This window comes from Triplophysa rosa, linkage group LG22 (genome assembly GCF_024868665.1).
Source record: "Triplophysa rosa linkage group LG22, Trosa_1v2, whole genome shotgun sequence".
Taxonomy (NCBI): domain Eukaryota; kingdom Metazoa; phylum Chordata; class Actinopteri; order Cypriniformes; family Nemacheilidae; genus Triplophysa; species Triplophysa rosa.
Genome location: NC_079911.1, coordinates 8,816,469 through 8,835,596, shown reverse-complemented (window position 1 = coordinate 8,835,596; position 19,128 = coordinate 8,816,469). Strand labels below are relative to the sequence as shown.

General features: G+C 38.7%; 2 protein-coding genes across 2 annotated transcripts; one reads left to right on the top strand and one right to left on the bottom strand.

Annotated features, from left to right (window-relative positions):
* The first annotated feature begins 77 nt into the window (after window positions 1–77).
* On the top strand, window positions 78–1,566 carry pbdc1 (polysaccharide biosynthesis domain containing 1). The gene is made up of 6 exons (XM_057321576.1): window positions 78–145; window positions 578–643; window positions 730–789; window positions 875–1,015; window positions 1,093–1,204; window positions 1,335–1,566. The coding sequence occupies exons 1-6, from the start codon at window positions 110–112 to the stop codon at window positions 1,445–1,447; spliced, it is 528 nt and encodes a 175-aa protein (XP_057177559.1). The 5' UTR covers window positions 78–109; the 3' UTR covers window positions 1,448–1,566.
* A 478-nt stretch (window positions 1,567–2,044) lies between these two features.
* xpo7 (exportin 7) lies at window positions 2,045–17,126 on the bottom strand. The gene is made up of 28 exons (XM_057321575.1): window positions 17,033–17,126; window positions 13,900–14,046; window positions 13,619–13,712; window positions 13,222–13,388; window positions 12,676–12,741; window positions 12,309–12,413; window positions 12,032–12,197; window positions 11,785–11,858; window positions 11,574–11,693; window positions 10,855–11,001; window positions 10,491–10,663; window positions 10,106–10,299; window positions 9,205–9,310; window positions 8,990–9,125; window positions 7,896–7,969; window positions 7,715–7,795; window positions 7,537–7,600; window positions 7,342–7,450; window positions 7,082–7,188; window positions 6,909–6,997; window positions 6,420–6,527; window positions 6,248–6,330; window positions 5,796–6,010; window positions 5,568–5,706; window positions 5,287–5,447; window positions 4,162–4,260; window positions 3,921–4,048; window positions 2,045–3,817 (listed from the first exon to the last, which is right to left on the bottom strand). Exons 1-28 carry the CDS (start codon window positions 17,048–17,050, stop codon window positions 3,724–3,726), a joined length of 3,264 nt encoding a protein of 1,087 aa, XP_057177558.1. The 5' UTR covers window positions 17,051–17,126; the 3' UTR covers window positions 2,045–3,723.
* Between the last annotated feature and the right edge of the window lie 2,002 nt (window positions 17,127–19,128).

Below are 19,128 nucleotides of genomic sequence, written 5' to 3'. Positions count from 1 at the left end.
AAATATTACCTGGATGAAAAAAGGAAAAAACCGGACAACATGCCGCACTTAAATCACATGATTGTTTATCATGACGTGCTCGTGCACATCCGGGTCAAAAGGCGTCAGCATGGACACGGTGACGGGGGATGTTATTGCATCTCTGGTAGGCAGTTAGTTATTAAGTTAAAGGATTAAAACATCACTATTAAATAATGTGATAGGCAAAACTATCATTGTATTGAGGCATGTTCACAAACAAGGATTTGATTTCTGTTTAGAGGCCAGATTAGTAAATCTACATGTCTTAGTTAGCATGCATTGCTAACAAGCATGTTACGTTCCATGTGGCCAAAAAACTGGCAAAACAAACACGATAAAAATAATGAATAAAAATATTTTTGTACTATGTTCAATGCTATAACGTGACGATTGTGATTTAGTAGTCTAGTCGTTTCATGTCAAAATTATACCGCGATGCAATCAAGTCTATAATTGTTTTCAATGGTATTAATGCCACATTTTATGTATTATTTCTCAGTAGTGTTTAATTTTGTTCAATCAGATTGAATAATTATTTTTCCTTTAAATGAAATAGGGGGCCGAGGGAGCCACCGCTGCTGCGCATGCGCTCTCTCTCCCAGCAGAGGCTTATGGAAATGATGTGAGTGATGACGTCTTATTATTTGTAAAATTATTAGCATCCACTCCTCGACAGACTAACCTTACTTATAAAACATGTCCCATCAGGCCCAATTGGAGGTAATGTGGGCTATGAAAGCCTACAATCATGCTGAAGTTTACTTTAATGTAAGTGCTGGAATTGATCAGGATCACGATACTAAAACCCCTTGCATGTCCAGCTTTACCAACCATTCATTTCTTCCCTCTCCAGCTCATTTCTGCAGTTGATCCAAAATTTCTAAAACTAACTAAGTCAGACGACCAGATCTACATTAAATTCCGGGAACAGTTTCCTGACCTCAGTATTCAGGTTCTGGACCCTGAGCTGCTGAAGTCGGCCGAGGCTAAAGAGGTGCGTAAAATCCCCACCTACGTTATAAGATACTGCCCACACACAATAATTAAAGTTTTTGCTCATTTGTTTTACAGACATGGAGGCCTTTTTGTAACCAGTTCGATGGCATCGTAGAGGACTTCAACTATGGCACATTATTACGTATAGACTGCCAGAAGGACTACACAGAAGAAAACACAATATTTGGTATGTTATGTCAGACATAAACTTCTTAGAAGGCAACAATGACAATCTTAGTCATGTTTTTAATTGATCACACATTTAAGGCTATGATTAGATTGCAGGTTTGGATATAAACTAATATTTCTTATTTCAGCCACCAGAATCCAGTTTTACGCCATTGAGATCGCAAGAAACAGAGAGGGCTATAATGAGGTCATCCACAACGCCGGCTCAAAAGCCAATCAACAGAAAAAAGATAAGAGTTAATCAACATCAACATAAATCACCTTTAGGTCCTCAGATGATGACATTTGGAACATTGAAAGTTAACTGTTCCTCTATGTAAATGTATGTAATAAAATATTGTATTTCGCATCTGTACTCCATCACTTTTGCTGCATGGTGGATAATTGTTTTGCTTTATTAGTCGAGTCTTGGATTTTTTGTATGAACACAAGTAAAAACAAAGTTCAGAAAATTGTGTTTGGTGTCCATTGACGACGTATTATCTGAATCGATGACCTGATTAATAGGTGCCTTGTGTAACCTTAAAAGTGAATATGTGCTACCTGTTAAGAAACTAAAAAGATTTAGTCGGATCTTAAAGCTGGGGGAAATTTTGAATAGTTTGCTGATCTCAAAAATGAACAAAAGATTGAATGGATATTACAACAGACGCACGTCTTGAGACCTTTACCAAAATGCATATCACTGCTACTAAACAATTTTAAAAGAAACTTTTCTTCAAGATAACTCATACAAAACCAAGAATGTGCATTAAGAAAATAAAGGTCAACTGAAGTCGGACAAACCTTCATTATTGTGCGCCACAGGGCTGCCAGTCACAAAATATGCACGTAGTAGTACAAACCAATGATGTTTATTTTGCAGTCACAATGCTTACACTATATGTAGCAGACATCCAAACAAACAATTCAACCAGCTACCTTACCACTCGATAGACCCAACACACAGTCGCCAAAACACACATTCACGTCAGGGATCCAAGAGAAAAATAAAGAGAACTTAATAAACATCCATAAGTGTTGGACATGGTTAAGAGATGAGCTAATTCTTCACAAACAGTTAGCAGCAACATCTGTCGAGTAGCACAAGTTGCAAATACATTCCGTCCGGGTTCTGTTCATAAATCTACCACGTTCTGTTTACGCTTCTCTGCTATTAAAAATAAAACGGGAATCCTTCTGAGGGGTAGGGGAGGAGTGAAAAAACGTGAGGGGTTAAAGCTAAAGACAACTGTCCAGAGTGATCCGCTGCTGTTGCCCGTGAGACCTCGAGTATCAGGGTCTTTTGTTAAGGACACGGCTACATTCAAAGGGCTTCACTACGCCAGATCGACAATAAAGCCACGAAAGACTGGAAGCCTGTGAGATTAAAAAGCCGGGAAACGGTTGACGAAAGCTCAGAGAGCAACTTCACCACAACCATAAGTCACTTTATCTAATCAAATCCACAAAAGACATGATCAAATCCTTTAGAGACAAAGGGGAAGGGAACAGTCGAGTGTGTATTCTCCGAATGATGGTAAAAAAAAAATCAATGGGTCGTTTTAGGGCTGTTCCAGGTCAGCGACGAGCAGATCTCGGAACACCCTTGATGGTGACGGCAGTGGGATGTCACGACAGCTCTCAAGTGGGAAGGGTTGACCCAAGATTGACTTGACACCATGCCCGTCAACGTTATGAATGAGGGAAATGTTAAACCTTTTGAAGACGTTACTGCAATATAGTGTATTTACAAACTCTTCTGTGCACCAATGTTTGTTCCATAGATTTAATCTGAAGAAAAAAACTAATTGAACCTTTGACCCCCGCCCATGTTCCGCCCCCCTCCACAGACGGGTGTCAATCCCAACACTCACGCCACCCGGATATAAACGATTCTCTCTCTCTCCATACAGACAAACCCACACTTCAGCACAGCTGCACAAACTTACTAGACTGTAAAAAGATTCAATCACACTCATTATTTTTCTTAAATCGTAATTATTATAAACATTGTTGAAAATGTTATGAAAAAAATGTACACTTTTTTCTTTATGGGTTTCTATACAAGGCAGGCAAAAGCAGAGCACTATGTATTACAGCTCATCTTAACCCTTGCTTTCCACAGACACGCGCTCCAACACAATCACACAAACACACAGACACTCAACGCCCGTTTTTCCATCATCCCAAAGAGCTTTTGGACTTCTGCCGGCCGCTCTAGAATGCACACAGGTGCTGTCCCACACCCCAAACCCATTCCCTACCATTCCCCTCCTCTCTCTTTGGACTTTGAGCCCCAAATGACAAGAGAATGGCTAAAGAGAATGACCTCTAGAAACTGGCTTTAAAATATGTATATATTTATATGTGTATATATATAAAAAGGGATGGTGGGGAGGTGTGAGGGATTTAGGGATTGGGGAGTGGGAGGTGCAGGCTTGCGCAGCAGTGGTCCCCCAGCATCCGGGCCAGGGGCGGGTGGGAGTACAGGGCGGGGCTGGGCCACGTGGGCGGGGCCTGGTTCTCTATGGAATGTCAGCTCATCATATCGTTGCTGTTTACCCCGTATGTGGAATTCTTCATGGAGTCATTGACTTCTCTTCTAAATACTGAAAGATTCTGTGTAAACCTGGAAGTACAGAGGGAAAATCTAAAATTGATGTAACGGGAAGAAAAATAAAAAATACAAGAAATTCGGTGGAAAAAAAATCACAAAACTGTATTCAAATTACCTGTCTCTGTTTTTTGTAAGCAAGTTTCTCTCTATGCCCTCCATGAGATTTTCAAAGCATAAGTGCATGGCTTGCTGCTTTTCCGGTGGCTGGCTGTTCACAATGCTGTTCCTTAGATCTGCAAAATACTTCACACAAAAATAACGCTCTGATCAGGCATCCCCTGAGGAATAAAATAATGGGCAAAACCCAATTACTAATTGACATTTATACCAACAATATATACCCAAGCATCACTTACCTTCTCGTTGAGTAGAATCAAACCAAGAAGTGGCCGTGACATAGACCACTGATTCCTACAATCTTCAAAAATGATGATATTCAACACTGTGGACAGCATCTGGAAAATAACAATTACACAATTATTTACAATTAAACAAACAATTATTATCAGTTAGTTTTGTCAATGTCCATCTTGTTGAAAAAAATGCAATAATATCCTGTATTTAACATATTTAATCATTTCTATACTCTTGCGTCTCTGCACTTTGTATTGTTATTTATTTACTAACAACGCAATGTTGTGAAAAGAGCTATAAAATAATTTTAATTTACAACTGAAACAAAGGTTATTATGGGTTTACTAAAAAAACAAAAACAAATAAAATATCAGTCTAATACAACAAAAACTTAAACTAAAAAATTGCAAATGTTGCCTCAGCAATAACCAAGTTTAAGGCACTAAAATTACTAAATGAAAATAAATAAAACCTATATCAACCAAAAAACTATTAAACAGAAAGAAATATATAGAAAAACAAAAAAGATTCTGTGTAAAAGTATGGAGAGAAAATCTAAAATTACGGCAACTAAGAAATGATTATAAAATGCAAACTGCACTTACATTTTCTACAAAATAAATAAAATAAAATATAATTACTTAATTGAAAACTGAATTAAAAAGACATGTCTCTGTTTTTATTAATAATAATAAAAAATACAACAACATAAACATAATATTTATATAAATATAATAATTTGCAGTGGGTCTGTGAATGACGCGACTCAGCGTTGCCCTCTGACGGTCTGGTAGAGCACACATACTCATTTGTATTGCGCATGTGTCGAACTCGGACATCCGCGCTTAATCCGTGATGAGTATGCTCAAGAAGCTGTGCGGACGCGTTTGTGCGCGAGACGGACACGGAAAGTCAAGTATACCCACAGCTTAAGATATACACGATTCACATAAATGACCTCTTTTTGATTCAAAACTGAATTTCGCCGAAAAGCGACTAGTTTGCAGGTATGACAAAGGTAAGTAAATAATAACTGAATTTAGTATTAGCCGATACTAACACCTCCTGTAGTAAAGTATGTAATACCAGAGCTAGAGCTGGCTTTAAAAACTTCAGCTGGATCTCACCTGCTGGATCATCTCGGGGTGCTGCTGCATTATATGAAGGAAGCGGTCGCTCTCTTGGGCCATGGGCGCTGCTCTTTTCTTGGTGCTGCGTGAAAGCTGCTTGAACAAATAAGTGACTATGTGGTCCAGGCTGGAGCAGCAACCAGTGCAGACCATTGTGTCTGTGAGGGAAGAGATAAACACCACCACCCACCCAATGATGACTTCAGCTTCACACCTCTGAGGCAAACATATCCAGCCAGAGGTTTGCAAACACACGGTTCATAAAGAAAGCTCCTTACCAAGTGCTGTGAGCCCCTCTGATATGGAGGACAGGATGTACATGACCACATGAGGTTCCAGGCTGGCGATGAAGTTCATATGGTCTTGAGTTAGCACCTCCAGAAGAGAGTAGTAGGACTGACTGAGCTTTGGATAGTCCTGCGAGAAGAAGAGAACAAATCAACCAATGCAAATGGTAAAGGACACAACAATGCTATTATAAATCACGTATAGAGCGATGGTCTCACCAGCAGGTCACTGTGAGGGATGGATAGGAGCAGCTTTATGAAGGTCTGCAGGGCGTTGTCCAGGGCATCGTCACCGTATAGCCGGAAGACGCCGAAGTTAACGTAGTTGCCGCTTAGCACGGCTTTCAGCATAGAGAAACAGATGGAGATTCCCTTTAGTTTCAGTGCGTAAACCTGATCTTTTGGCACCTCACCCAGCGTCAGGATCCGATTTCCTTTAAAAAAAAAAAAAAGTTGTTAAAAATATATTTCAAATTGCTAGTTCATGTTAGCTAATGCATGAACTAACGTTATCAAATACAACCTATTGTAAAGTGTTCTAACATTTATTAGTTCTCACAAGAAAAAAATGAAAAACTACAGTGTACGATTTGTGGAAGTGCATTAAACAATCTGTAGGAGGAAACGCTTTGTAAAGATGAAGAAGTCAAGCACAGAAGAGGAGGATGTACCATATGTTGTTATCATCTTGCTTGTCTCTCTGAACAGCAGGATTCCATTTGGTGAAGACACATCAAATTGTAATCTTTGTGACCTACAAGGCAGAAAATGAATTTTATAAACCATGAACTACATCCAGAATCATTCTAAAACATTAACTACTACAGAATCATGTTTACATACCTGTTGTGGACGAGCTCGGCCATGAGTTTAAGGACCGGTGTGGTGCAGGCAGGTACATGATACCAGAGCTCTATCGCCCGCTGTAAAATGGGCATGTAGGAAGGGTAACTGTGCAGAAAAGGTCTGTTAAGGAAAACGTCGATAATAGAATACAGCCACAACCTGACATGGTTATTTTGGCACGGAGATGTTTGTTTGAATCATTGCAGCTTTTCTATTTTAAATGACTCTCTCATGCCCTAGTTTAAATACAGATGCCACATGCTGAAAATGTATGATGCAAGTTTAAACCTGGGCAATAAGTAAATTAGAAATAGTAAAAGCATTTCCAAGAACCAGAACCAGATTGATTCTCCCCAATTGGAAACGGCTGAAAATCGTCATGACTTTCAACATTGATCTGTTTTGCTCGCCATAGCAAAACTGGCTCAACCAATGGCACAAGTTGGGGGCGGTGATTTTTGCAGTGACATTTGGTCTAAAAGATACATCCAATCGAAAAGCATCATAAAGCTGGTCTTGGCATTGAAGGCAAAGGCAATTCCTCTCAGATCTCTCACCAGTCCCACTAGAGTCCTCTGAAAGAAACAAACATCTGTTCATCTACCATGTGAAAAACATGAAAGATTTGAAGAGGCTTTAAAAAAAATATGACATCTTACTTTAGCTTCTTGTTCATTGAAGGTGTTGGTGCTGAACATCTGAGCGACGGCTTCAAACGCAGCAGTGAGAGGAAGCATGAACTGCTCAAACTGGTCCTCATCCTCTCCTGTCAAAACAAAGTATATAACTACAGGTGTCTAGAAGTGCTAACTAACTGTTCCTGTTCTCGTGTTAAAAAGACACAATGCAAGGATCCTTTTAACGTAAAATACACAATACATACACGTAAACGTATAATAGCTATAATAAGTACCCTTACCCAAATCTACCATAAGAAGTCTCCCCAAGGCTGTGTAGAAAGTTGTCCGACACCTCATGTCGCTGAGGTTGGCCTGATTGTTCACGCCCAGGAAAGAAAAGTGCTCACTCTGTCGCACAAAATGAATTGCCAGTTTGTTACAGTGCAAAGTAACTGTAGAAGTAACTGTAACTGTATCTGAGGTTGGTGACGTACTGTATGGTTGTTTAGCATGAACTGGACAGCACTGAGCTTCACTAGTTTTCTAACACTGCTGTAAGTGAGAACAGAGGTTAAGGAAATATTGCAAACCATATTTGTTGTGTAGAACATTTCAGACAGAAAAAAGACGATTCTGCAGTGTCATGAGCAAAGCTGATATTGTTAAGGATATCCAATAGAGAGGTCATTGAGAAGCTGTAGTGTCTTTGATGTGATTGGTTCGCACTGTCCCCAGTACTTCAAGTTGGTGATTCTGCATCAAAACAGAAGTTTTAGTAACTTAACTAGCAACTTTTTTACAAATAAACATTTACATGATCACAACAATTATTTGATAGTTGACATATACTCACATTTTCCCAATGAAAACACTAAGTACCATCGTCTCATCATTCAGCCCAAGAACTTCTGATAGTCTCCGATACAACTGGGGATCAAACAAAATTATTGTTTTCTGTCATATTATATTTATGCAAAATGTATTTTTTCACTAGAAGATATAGACCCTGACATGTAAAGTAATGTTAATAGTTGGTTATGCAACACTGTCTCGTGGGAATTTGTGACATTGTAACAATGTCATCTGTTCATAGACACAAATTTCCCCATTTTTTTGTCTCAGCACAAATTTTTTTCGGTGTCACCCAGCACAACTTGCAATCTAACATATTTTAATACGCGGTATCTTTCATATGTAAAAATAAATATATATCAAAGCAATCTGATGGGAATTCGTAGGCTACCCATTTCACGAAGTGGTTCATTCGTGTGAATTCCTAAAAACTCATTTGTACGTTCTATTATGATTTGACTTTACCCCTGTGACGTTAGGTTTTGCGTCTCTCAAAATATAAAAAATATAGGTCCTAAGTCAATAAGTCATATAAGCCATTAGCCTATATCACTTTAAAACTGTGTGTCACAAAAAAACGGAGTAAGTAAATAATGACAGAATATATATTTTTGGTGGACTGTTCCTTAAACACAGGTTTAGCAGAGAAGCTAGTCACGCTGAGGGTAAACTACTTATCCTCGCTGTTCACGGATTAGAAACTGAGTGACAGCAGAGAAAACGTCATCTTTCTGGTTAGTTGAGACGCAACACTTTCATCTCCGACATGAAAGAGAATCAGACTTGTTTTCAACCCTACAAGTGCGTTTACAAAACCACCCTAAATAAAAAACAGATAACAACACGGCATACTAAAGAACGGAGTCAACTGACGCTTTTACAAATCCCAGATGCAACACAATCACAAAAGTCGGCCAATCTGAGAGTTCAAAAGTAAACTGTGTATGCTACGAGGGGTCAGTAATGAACTCCCTGCTAGCTAATTTGCTAGTTTGTTTTGCTGTTTAAACAAACAAGCTAAAGAATTTCGTCGCTCGAAATGTTTCGTACAGTTCAGCCTCACACAAACTAAACACAACCAAATTCTCCAATTACCTTTGATGATTTTTGCACCTGATCACCGATGTAGATCTTGCGGAACTGTTCGAAGAAACTGAGCATGGCCAACTCGAGCTTTTCATTTCCAGCTTGTGCCAGTCGAGAGTCTGTGAGATTCATTAACTGCAAAACCCTGAAAATGACAAAAGGCAAACATTCAGGAACTATCCACACGATTGATATTTCATTAATATCTACAGACGATTCCTCACCGACACACAAGCTCCCCGTCCATGGCATCCTGCTCATCTGTGCTGGCGAAAGAAACTCTTCCTCCGATTACTGCGCCAATGATGTACACCAGCCACGTCAAACGGCCTGAACAGAATCATATCGTAAGCCAAGTATAGTGATTTACCATTTTATTACAGGGTTTTTCCTGCATAGAGAAATTGGAGGCGGCCGCCTCCGTCAAATGTCGTGCCGCCTCAGACTCTTGCCAAAATGATGTCGGGTGTCTTCACAAGAAATGCTGCGTGCATTTAACAGACTGTCATTTGTAACTGCAGTTGCGGCATTACGCCACAGTAGAGGCGCTGTTTAGTTATCAGCACACTGAGGCGCTAAAAAGAGTTGCCGAACAGAGTACATTTAATTTCTTGAAATTTCTTAAATTAACATGACGCACATCATTGTAATGTCTTTAGTTGGATCGTTGAATCAGCGTATACTGTACACAGCGAGTTCGCCAGTATGAACGCACACGAATGACTCATTTGAACCGATTCATTTAAACTATTGAACTTTTCAGTCACTAGCGAATATAAGAGATCATTGAATCATTTAAAGTGAACCACAGAGTATGCAAGATGTGAAGACTGGTTAATTCAGTGGGCTGAAAAGTTATTTGAAAATGATAAAAAAGATTTATTTGATTAAAAAAATGTCTGTTTGGTTGAATACAAGTAATGTTTTATATAACTTAATAACTGTCATTTTCATCTAATTTTATTAGAACTTTTAATATGTCAAAGTCAATTTGGTTAAGCCACTTAAAGGCACGGTAGGCCTACGTGTGTGTACAAGATCAGGATGGCACCACCTCCGCCTCATTTTGAGCCAGGAAAAACGCCGTTATTACGTGTCTGGACTCTAGAATGTGTTTAATCTCACCCTCCTGTACTGCTATATCCATTGTGCTGGAGTTGGTGGACTGCAGAAGCTCTTGGTAGGACTGGGCCGACTGGTCGAAGAGCTGGACCAGCAGGGCACAGGTCTTCTCATACTCGCATCGCCCGATGGTCGACAGCTGGTCCAACTGCTGCTGCACCAAACCGGCATCATCCAAGGGGTCTTCAAGACCATCCCTTTGCAAACCAGAAATATCATGCTGTGACAATTCATTGATTTGACTTGTTTGATCATTTTAATAAAGTAGATAACGTTCTACATAGCCGTCAATTGAATTGTGACTATTCATGTGAAGAGCACACCATTCCATTGACTACATACACGGGTATGTAGTGCAGTATATTCTCATCATTAGCTATTAGCTCACCTCAAAATGACGTGTACGGACTCCAGGCGAGATGTGATGTAGGCTTTGGTCACCTCAGGGGTGTAGGTCTCCAACATGTGGGGTTCTGTGGCCTTCACGTATGGGACAGAGGCGGCCAAACGCTGCCACAGACTCAGCAGATAGTGCACACTGTTGGGTGCAAACTCCCAGTGCTGCGAGACATCAAAGATTTTAATACATCTTTTTATAAAAAAATACTTCTAATCTTAATGTGATTCTGACTTCAGCAGCAACCTGGTCATTATTTGGCTTCTGGCTGACTTAAACTTTAGATTTGTTTTAGGTGCTGTTGAATTAATGTAGAATTTAGCTGTGGGTTTAGAATGCAGAGGCTTTGACTCACCTGCAGACTAGTAACGGTGAAGTTAGCGATCAGTCTGATGACTTCGGGGTAGTTTTCGACTTTAACCAGCTCTCCTAACTGATAGTTGCTCTTGAGTCGAGCCAGCAGACGGCAGAATTCGTGGTAGTTGTTAGGATCTGACAAACTCTATAAAAAATGATTTAGAAAAAATACAAATATTTGCACATTTAACAAAAGCCATTGTCTCAAAACAAAATAATATTTAAGGCATATGCTTTCTTTATGCTCTATATACAGTATATGTATGACAGAAAATAACGCCAAAAATGGATTTACAAGTGGTTTACATTGCTCTGAATATGAAGAGTTTGGTTCCAAAATGACATAACTCATCAAACAGATTTTTTATTATGTTATCATGTTTTTATTGTGCTTTATTGTGTTAGTTAGCTGTATTCTTTTAGTTATCATGGCTTAAATCAAAACAACTAACTGCAGTTTGATTGATATTGGAATGCGCAATAAAAAAAACATGATTTTTGAGTTCTCATTTTGGAACCAAACTCTTCTTATATTTTCAAGTTTCATAACATTTCTACCATTGATTTTTTTAAATAAATTTTTATACTATTTGAGATTATACTATTTGATACTAAGTGTATATTTTGAACAATATTTCTCATTTATGTACTTTTCCTTCTAAAATGACAAACGCTTATAAAGATGCTTATTAACAGGTATAAAGATGGGTGTCATACTTGTGGGTTCTCCAATATTCTCTTCACACCATCCACTAAATGTGAAAGGAACTTTGCTCTTTCGGCATTGTTGAAGAGAGACCTCCGGACAGACGCTATCTGAACTAGACAAGACAAAACCTGAAAGAAATTTAAAAAAGCACATTTAACACAAGATTTAGAGGAATAGTTTGTTTATCTCCATGTGCCGAGCTGTTTATCTCACACTTACCAAGGGAGAAAGTGATGGAGGGATGGAATGATACAGATCAAAAAACAGCTGCAAGGTCGAGGAATCCAAAAAGGCTACAGATGAGAAAAAATACATTTTTTTTTCTATTTCAGTGCTTTAATTTTTTAAAACATTTAATACCTAAAGGAGAAATAATAAGTCTTGAATACAAGATTTTTTTGAACTACAGGAACACACAGGAGTACAACACGTTAAGACTTCCATCACAGAGAACATGGAAGTTCACCTGATCTCCAGCTGGTGGGGATCTGGACGGTGCACAGATCGTCTGAGGACTCATCGGTTGATGTACCGATGAAGTCAAAGTTGAGGCAGTTGTGGGCCAGTTTGAGGAGCTGCATGAGCAGCCCGTGCTGGCTCTCATCGTTTAGATTCAAGTTCTTCCCAGATGCCTGAACACATACAGAACAAGCCACTGAGCCTCATATATGACATTGGAGTGTGCTGAACATACTACAGCTTTTCTATGAGAACACTGAAGAGACTGATGAGTTTATCCTTACCTGCTTGAGAAGGTTGCAGGAAAGTGTGAAGATGTCGAACAAAGAGGAATCTCGAAACGATGACGCGATCTTCCTGTGTTTTGTGAGCGGATGCGTTGAATCTGCCTGGAGAAGCAAAAACGAGGGTTTAAATATATTTAGTGACTTTTGCTTCCTGAACTTCCTATAAACACGCCAGATATATCTGATCAAAATGATTAGCTGTTAAGTTTCCTAAATTATTAACTGATATTCAAAAGTGTTAAATTAATGCCGTGAAGGAATTATAGTGGGATCGTCTTAATGTCAATAAACGTACAGCAATAATACAAGCTCACATACAGGAGAAAACATCATAACAGACATGATAGAGAGCAGAGAAACTTACTTGGTTAATCTCATTGGTTAACTGAGAAAGTATTGTGACTCCTATGATGCAGTGTTCAACACTATCCTGAAATAAAAAAAAGACGCATTTAAATATACTTCAACTTAATGAATCCAAAAATAATTTAACCATTTGTGGAACATTTGACAAACTTAAAATTCCTTTGCATTAAACCGCATCACATTCCACACATGATTTTATCCTTAAAGTGCATTAAAGCTATACATTTTTTTCTGGAAAAATCACACCAGCTTAGCAATTTAAAAATACATTTATTTTTCGAACACGCATCAAAATCATAATTTAAGCCATCATTCAGAATACAAGTGTATGTCTGAAAAATAAGTGTATGGTTGGCTAAAGCGATAACCAAAATGAAACACTGGGTTGAAAACCAAATCTTGACAGATCATTTGATTTGCAAATGTGTTTAAATAAAAAAAAAGGCTCATCAAGACATTGTTTTTTTACCTTAAAAATAGTATTACTGTGAACTTAGGCATGAGCAATTATAACCGTGATGCTCGCCTTGTCAAAAGATCTTACCTGCAAGAATCTTGTCACATCGACTATGACATTCCTGAAGACGTAATCTTCCTTTTGGCAGTCGAACCAGCCAAGCTTGGTGATTCTGGCGTACAGCTGAATCAGGGCTTGTGTCACAAAGGCAGCAAGCTTTGGCCGGGTTGCCAGATAATTAAGAACATAATTTCCTAAGGAATAAATGGTATCATTTCAGAAAGGTTTAATGTTGTTAAATGATGACCTAGGGTTTGTTATTCCAAAATAGCAATTCGGTCATCATGTGTTTTTTTTTAGTATGATGCAAGTTAATGGACAGAAGAGGCCCATTAACAAAACGATAACAAGAACTTAAGAGAATAGCGCCGTCAACAACACTATAACGACAGAGGAACAATGCGAAAGCATGTTTTAAACTTACGAATGTCAATGCGTTGTTCTAGGGGAAGTGGGTTGCTTGTACGAGATACCAACTTGGAGAGACTCGTTGCAGCCAGCAACTGCGAGTATGACGACTGTAAAAAATGACATAAAAACACAATATCAGGTTACCCTCAGCAATACCGGTCATAAGGTAAACATGATGCTATTTCCAGTTGTTGCTTGACCTAGTACTTAGTAGAAAGAATTGGTATCTTTAACACTGATGTCAGATCACTTCGGTCATCCTGTTCTACAGTTTTGAAAAGGTTGAATTCTTACACTTCCTCTCTCCAGCAACAGCTGGCATTTACTCAGGCAGTCGGGACTGTTGGTGAACTCCACCAGCGCTTTCTCGGCCTGCAGACGTGTGGTGGTGTCTGTGGTCTCATATAGCTGCTTGCACAGGATCTCTAGCTGGGCTAGGCTCTGAAAGAGACGGGCAAAAAAACACATACAGATATTAATGTAAAAACCCCAGTTTATCTTTTGACACATTTAGAACATGTTGTCTTTCTAAAGTCTTACAAACTCCAGCATGTAAATGTGTTTGTCCTGAAGGTCAACAGAAAGTAAGATGATCTACTAGGAGATACAAGTAAGTGTCATTATCCATTATGACAACAGCATGGCTGTAAAACCCACCAACCCAGTACTAAAGATCCAGATAACACACCAATGCAGTGCCAAGTGACTTTATTACACCAGCTCGACTGTTCCATTAATGTCACATCATATTTTTAAGACCTTGCATTAAGCGAACCGCCGGGCTGCCGAATATTGTTTCATGCAGAATAAATGAAAAAAAAAAACTTGAGTCGTGCTTGCCTGTGCAAAAATCACCCCCATGATAGGATGACATGAGAGGTTGCCAGGGTGTTGCTATGCAGTTGCTAGGGTGTGGAGGGTGGTTGCCAGAGCACTGCTATATAGTTTAGAGTGGTTATTGCTGGCCCAAAAGATAACAGAACCCATCCCACAAATCTCTATGATATTCTGGTTCAACTGCAGATGAGATGTTGACCAAATTCATGTTTATAAACACCAGATCTTATAAACAAACAAGCTCATGCTTGGCATCCGCTATATTTTTCCGGGTCACTAGGAGAGTATCTGGTTTATGCAAGGATGAAAAATTAGACTGTAACTGAGAAAAGAAGTCATTGATAACGGCACGCAAAGAGCTAACCCGTATTATGCAGCAACAGAGCCTTTGACTCTAAACAGGTCTTTGTTCCCTAGTGGAGCATAACCACACAAAAATCAACATCAGCAGAAAAAACAGCAACGACAACACATGCAGAGCTCCCACTACAAAGTTCATGTACATTTTACAAAGACGCTCTTGAGTGAAATGAAAAGCGCACGTTCTGGTGCATTCTACAACTTAAAGTTGGCAATTCACGGCACGATCACATATGCTTGATGCAACCTATTGAGAAGTGAATCAAGGGCCCCGAAAAAGAACAGGGAGTACCCAAAAAGTTATTCAAGTTGTATTGGAAGGAGCTGCGCAGTCGAGATAAGACAACTCAAGACAGACAGAAGGTGTGTGTTTGAAGAACTAATGTCATTACGAAACTGCAAAAACGGTTATGCCTACTTTAAGTGTATTAGTTAATGGTTTAAAAGCAAAATGAACGTGCAGTGGGTATTACATAATGACACTTTTTACGCATATACCATTTACAAGGCAACATCAATATTTCCAAGTCTCTGAGCATTTAAAAATGAAGCCTAAAATGCTGAGTCATTTTAAACGGCCTCAAAACATTTTTTGACAATTACGCAAATGTAGGTCAACTAAAACATGCAGTACTTTAATTCGGGGTTCAAGACAAACACACAACTAAGATCAACAATGTATGTCCTTTTAACAAAGCAGGCCGATCATATGATAATAAATAATATATTACTGCAAATGGAATGACTTCTTTATCACCTAATAGGACACATGACAACAGCGGAAAGCTCATGTTTACTGTTGATCCCTCAGATGGGAAGCAGGTTAAAAAACACAACACACACTTCAGGAGAATAAACAGTTATTTAACACTGTGTTTGAGACCCCCTTAAACTTTGACCTCAAATATGACCTGTCCTGTCAGCTGTCAAGGACAGGTTGTTTACAACAAGTGACTGTGAAATGCTAATGTACTGTTCATCTATGATACCCAGTAATGCTGTCTTGGTTACCAGTTTACAGCAATAATGTGGCTGTCAAGAGCAGCAATGGCTGACATTATAACTACACAAACAGACACAGAACATGAGGTGTAGAACTAGAGAAACTATTTCTCCATGAGCACGCCTGAAATGAGGTTGCCAAGTTTGTCTCATAAATCCCCATACGAACGTGAGCAATATTGTGAAATATAATTAAGTTAGTAAAGGGTGGATCTGGATGTAACATTAAAGGCAACCGGGCTGACTATACAGCGCGTATTTCGTTTACACGTGTTAAAACATCGCGATAATTAACGAGGCGTTTTGCACAATTATAAACTTTTAAATAAAGAATATTGTACATAAATATCTCTAACTGCCTTTAATAACACTTGTGGTACATCCCTTTTTGTTTTCTCACTTCATCGAATAATTCCGCGGAGTCATTTAACTGCCCTCTTAACCAGTAAGTTACATTAAAAAATTACAAGCAAAATGTGTATTTTACTATTATTTTAACCTTAAAGTGGTAATGTACAGTCTATATACATTTTTTAAGGATTTATTATTTTACGCTTTAAAAAGAAAGTGAATTCTCGCTGGGCTTTTGCTTTGGCGAGGCGGCGCGCGGGAGAATCTCATGAGTTAGCAAGTGAGCTACAGGCTAACATCGCGAGGAGCTTGCAGAGCCGAGAAAACGGATCACATTTGGTTACCGCAACACTATGACAGATAACTAAATGCATATGTGCCTTCGAGCTTACCGAAAAGCTTTACTCTTCAACTAAATCTCGCTGAGCTCGATTTACTGTTGGTTTTATATACGAGGCCAGCGCATTCAATGCATTGTAAGCGGCTGAATGAGAGATGATGCCTTGTTTACAATGTAAAACATTACTGTCGCTATGGAGTTGCATGCAAATAATATAAATGATCTCTCGGGCGCCACCGATCCGAGTTGCGTCAAATAAAACTCTTTGCATTTTGCTTTCAGTCAACTTTCATCAATACTGCACAGTTCTGTCTTATCATGGACCACAGAGTTAAAATCAACATGATGACAGGCCACAAGTCAACACTTGGTAATCGCATCCAATAAACCATGCTAGTCAGCGTCTCCCGCAACGCGATGCATGCATTTAAAACAAACATGTCTGCATCGCCGAAATGAGCCTCGGAATCCATCAGCTGACTGCAGTGGATCAAAAGTGATAAATATAATAATAGCAAAACAAAATCATTTACTTACCTGCACATGATCCGCCATTTTGCTCCATTCATGCTCCTCTCACTCCCCCTGACAATGAGCATGCGCGCATCTGCCCACAATCACCGAAACATTTACGCAATTGGCGCAAGTAGTAATAAAGCCAGATGTTCGCCGAATGCTTCGGGAATACCTCTACGACAGATCCAGCACCGAAACCAACGCCGAAAAGAGCCTTTGTTTACATGCTTCTTAAAGTGAAACCGCAAATTCAAATATTAGAGGTCACGTGGAATTGTTTCTAATAATATCTAAGCGTGTTTGACGGTGCTTAGTTGTAAGTTAGGAAATAATGATGTCAATCTTTCGAAAAGGTTTTTATGAGTTGTATTACGCCTGTTTTAAATGTTATTCTCGTTGCTACCATAGGTGAAGGTCATGCTATTTTTGTCCGAATCCTGAAGGTGTATTTCTGCGCACAAACTCTTGAATTAAGGTGAATTACTAATAATATGACAACACAATAACGGTGACATATTTTAAGTAATATCAAGAGTTTGAACGTCAGTGTACATTTTGGGAATATTGTACAACGTAATTATTTTTGTATTATTTTATTGTATTAAAATGAAAATGTGCAGTGTACATAGGATTTCCTTTATTAATAAAGAGATAAAAGAAATACACTGAAAAATATACCAAAATACAACAATAGGATGTGCATGAAATAACAAAATTGTACGACTATGTAGAAAACCGAGGCAGCAGTGCTAATGTAAGACGGTGAAAAGTTTTTGGAAATGCACACCGTTGGTGAAAACGTCTATTTTTTAACTAATATCATATCACAATCATTATGAAAAGCCCACTCAACATGCATAATTCAGTAAAAATTAAAATATATTAAAACAATATCCAGTTTGCCAATTACACAGATTTTTTTTTTAGAATTTTAAATAAGTTTTTACAATCAATAATTCAAAATGTAATTTATTTAAATAAGAATCATGCATAAATAAATAAAAAAATGAAGAACCAATGAGAGAGGACCACAGTAGTTTAAGTGAAAAGTGAAGTGAAAGTGACCTATTAGTCAGATATGGTGACCCATACCCGAAATGTGACCTCTGCATTTAACCCATCCAGAGAGTAGTGAACACACTCACAGCAAGTGGTGAACACACGTACACCCGGAGCAGTGGGCAGCTATCACTGCAGCGCCCGGGGAGCAAGTAGAGGTAAGGTGCCTTGCTCAAGGGCACCTCAGTCGTTACCCGCCGGCCCTGGGAACCGGCAACCTTCTGGTCACAAGTCCGACTCTCTAACCTATTAGGCCACAACTGCCCCAACATTATTTTTAGTTATTTTTTGTAAAGGCATTATTTAAGAGATCTGTGCATTATTACAAACATACAGAAATAAGTATTTATGGGAACCTTTTGTGATGCTGTGAGGTTGGTAACATCTGATGTGCATCTAAACAGAGAACAATTCGAGTTATAAAGGTTTTAAGATGCGGAAACTGACAGGTTTTACACTCTCCACCAAACCTTGAAAGATCCACAGCTTGTGGAAGTTTCACTCTGAATGAGCTGAGCCATGAACAGCTCATTTAAAATGTTCACTGAAGTGAAAGAGAGTTGAGCAGGATTAGGTGCTTTTTCACTCACGAGTTTATGTTCCTTATTATTGTAATGGTTTTATCACACTGACTCAGAACGACTCTTACCAGTTTTGCAACTACCATTGAGGAACTTCTAATACATGGATACAAAGTCATACCTTTCAAAATAGAAAGAGATGTGCCTTGAACTCCTCTGATAGATTAATTCAGATTAGTTAGATTGGTCAAGTTTATTTAACACACTGCACCTTTGCAACATAGCCCAAAAACATGTTGTTACACTATAGGGGCAGATTGTCACAACTAGATCCTTCTATTAAATAAAAGCTATAAATAAGCTATATTAAGCTTTCTGACAACACAAAATTTTCTAAACAAGAGTTATATTATCATCTAGTCTAAATGGATATTAAAGACTTATTTATAATATAATTGCATGTTGGTAAGTGCTGTAATAACCCCTAATGGTCACAAAGGGGCACTAGATGCATGCTCAAAACCTTGTACCTAATGT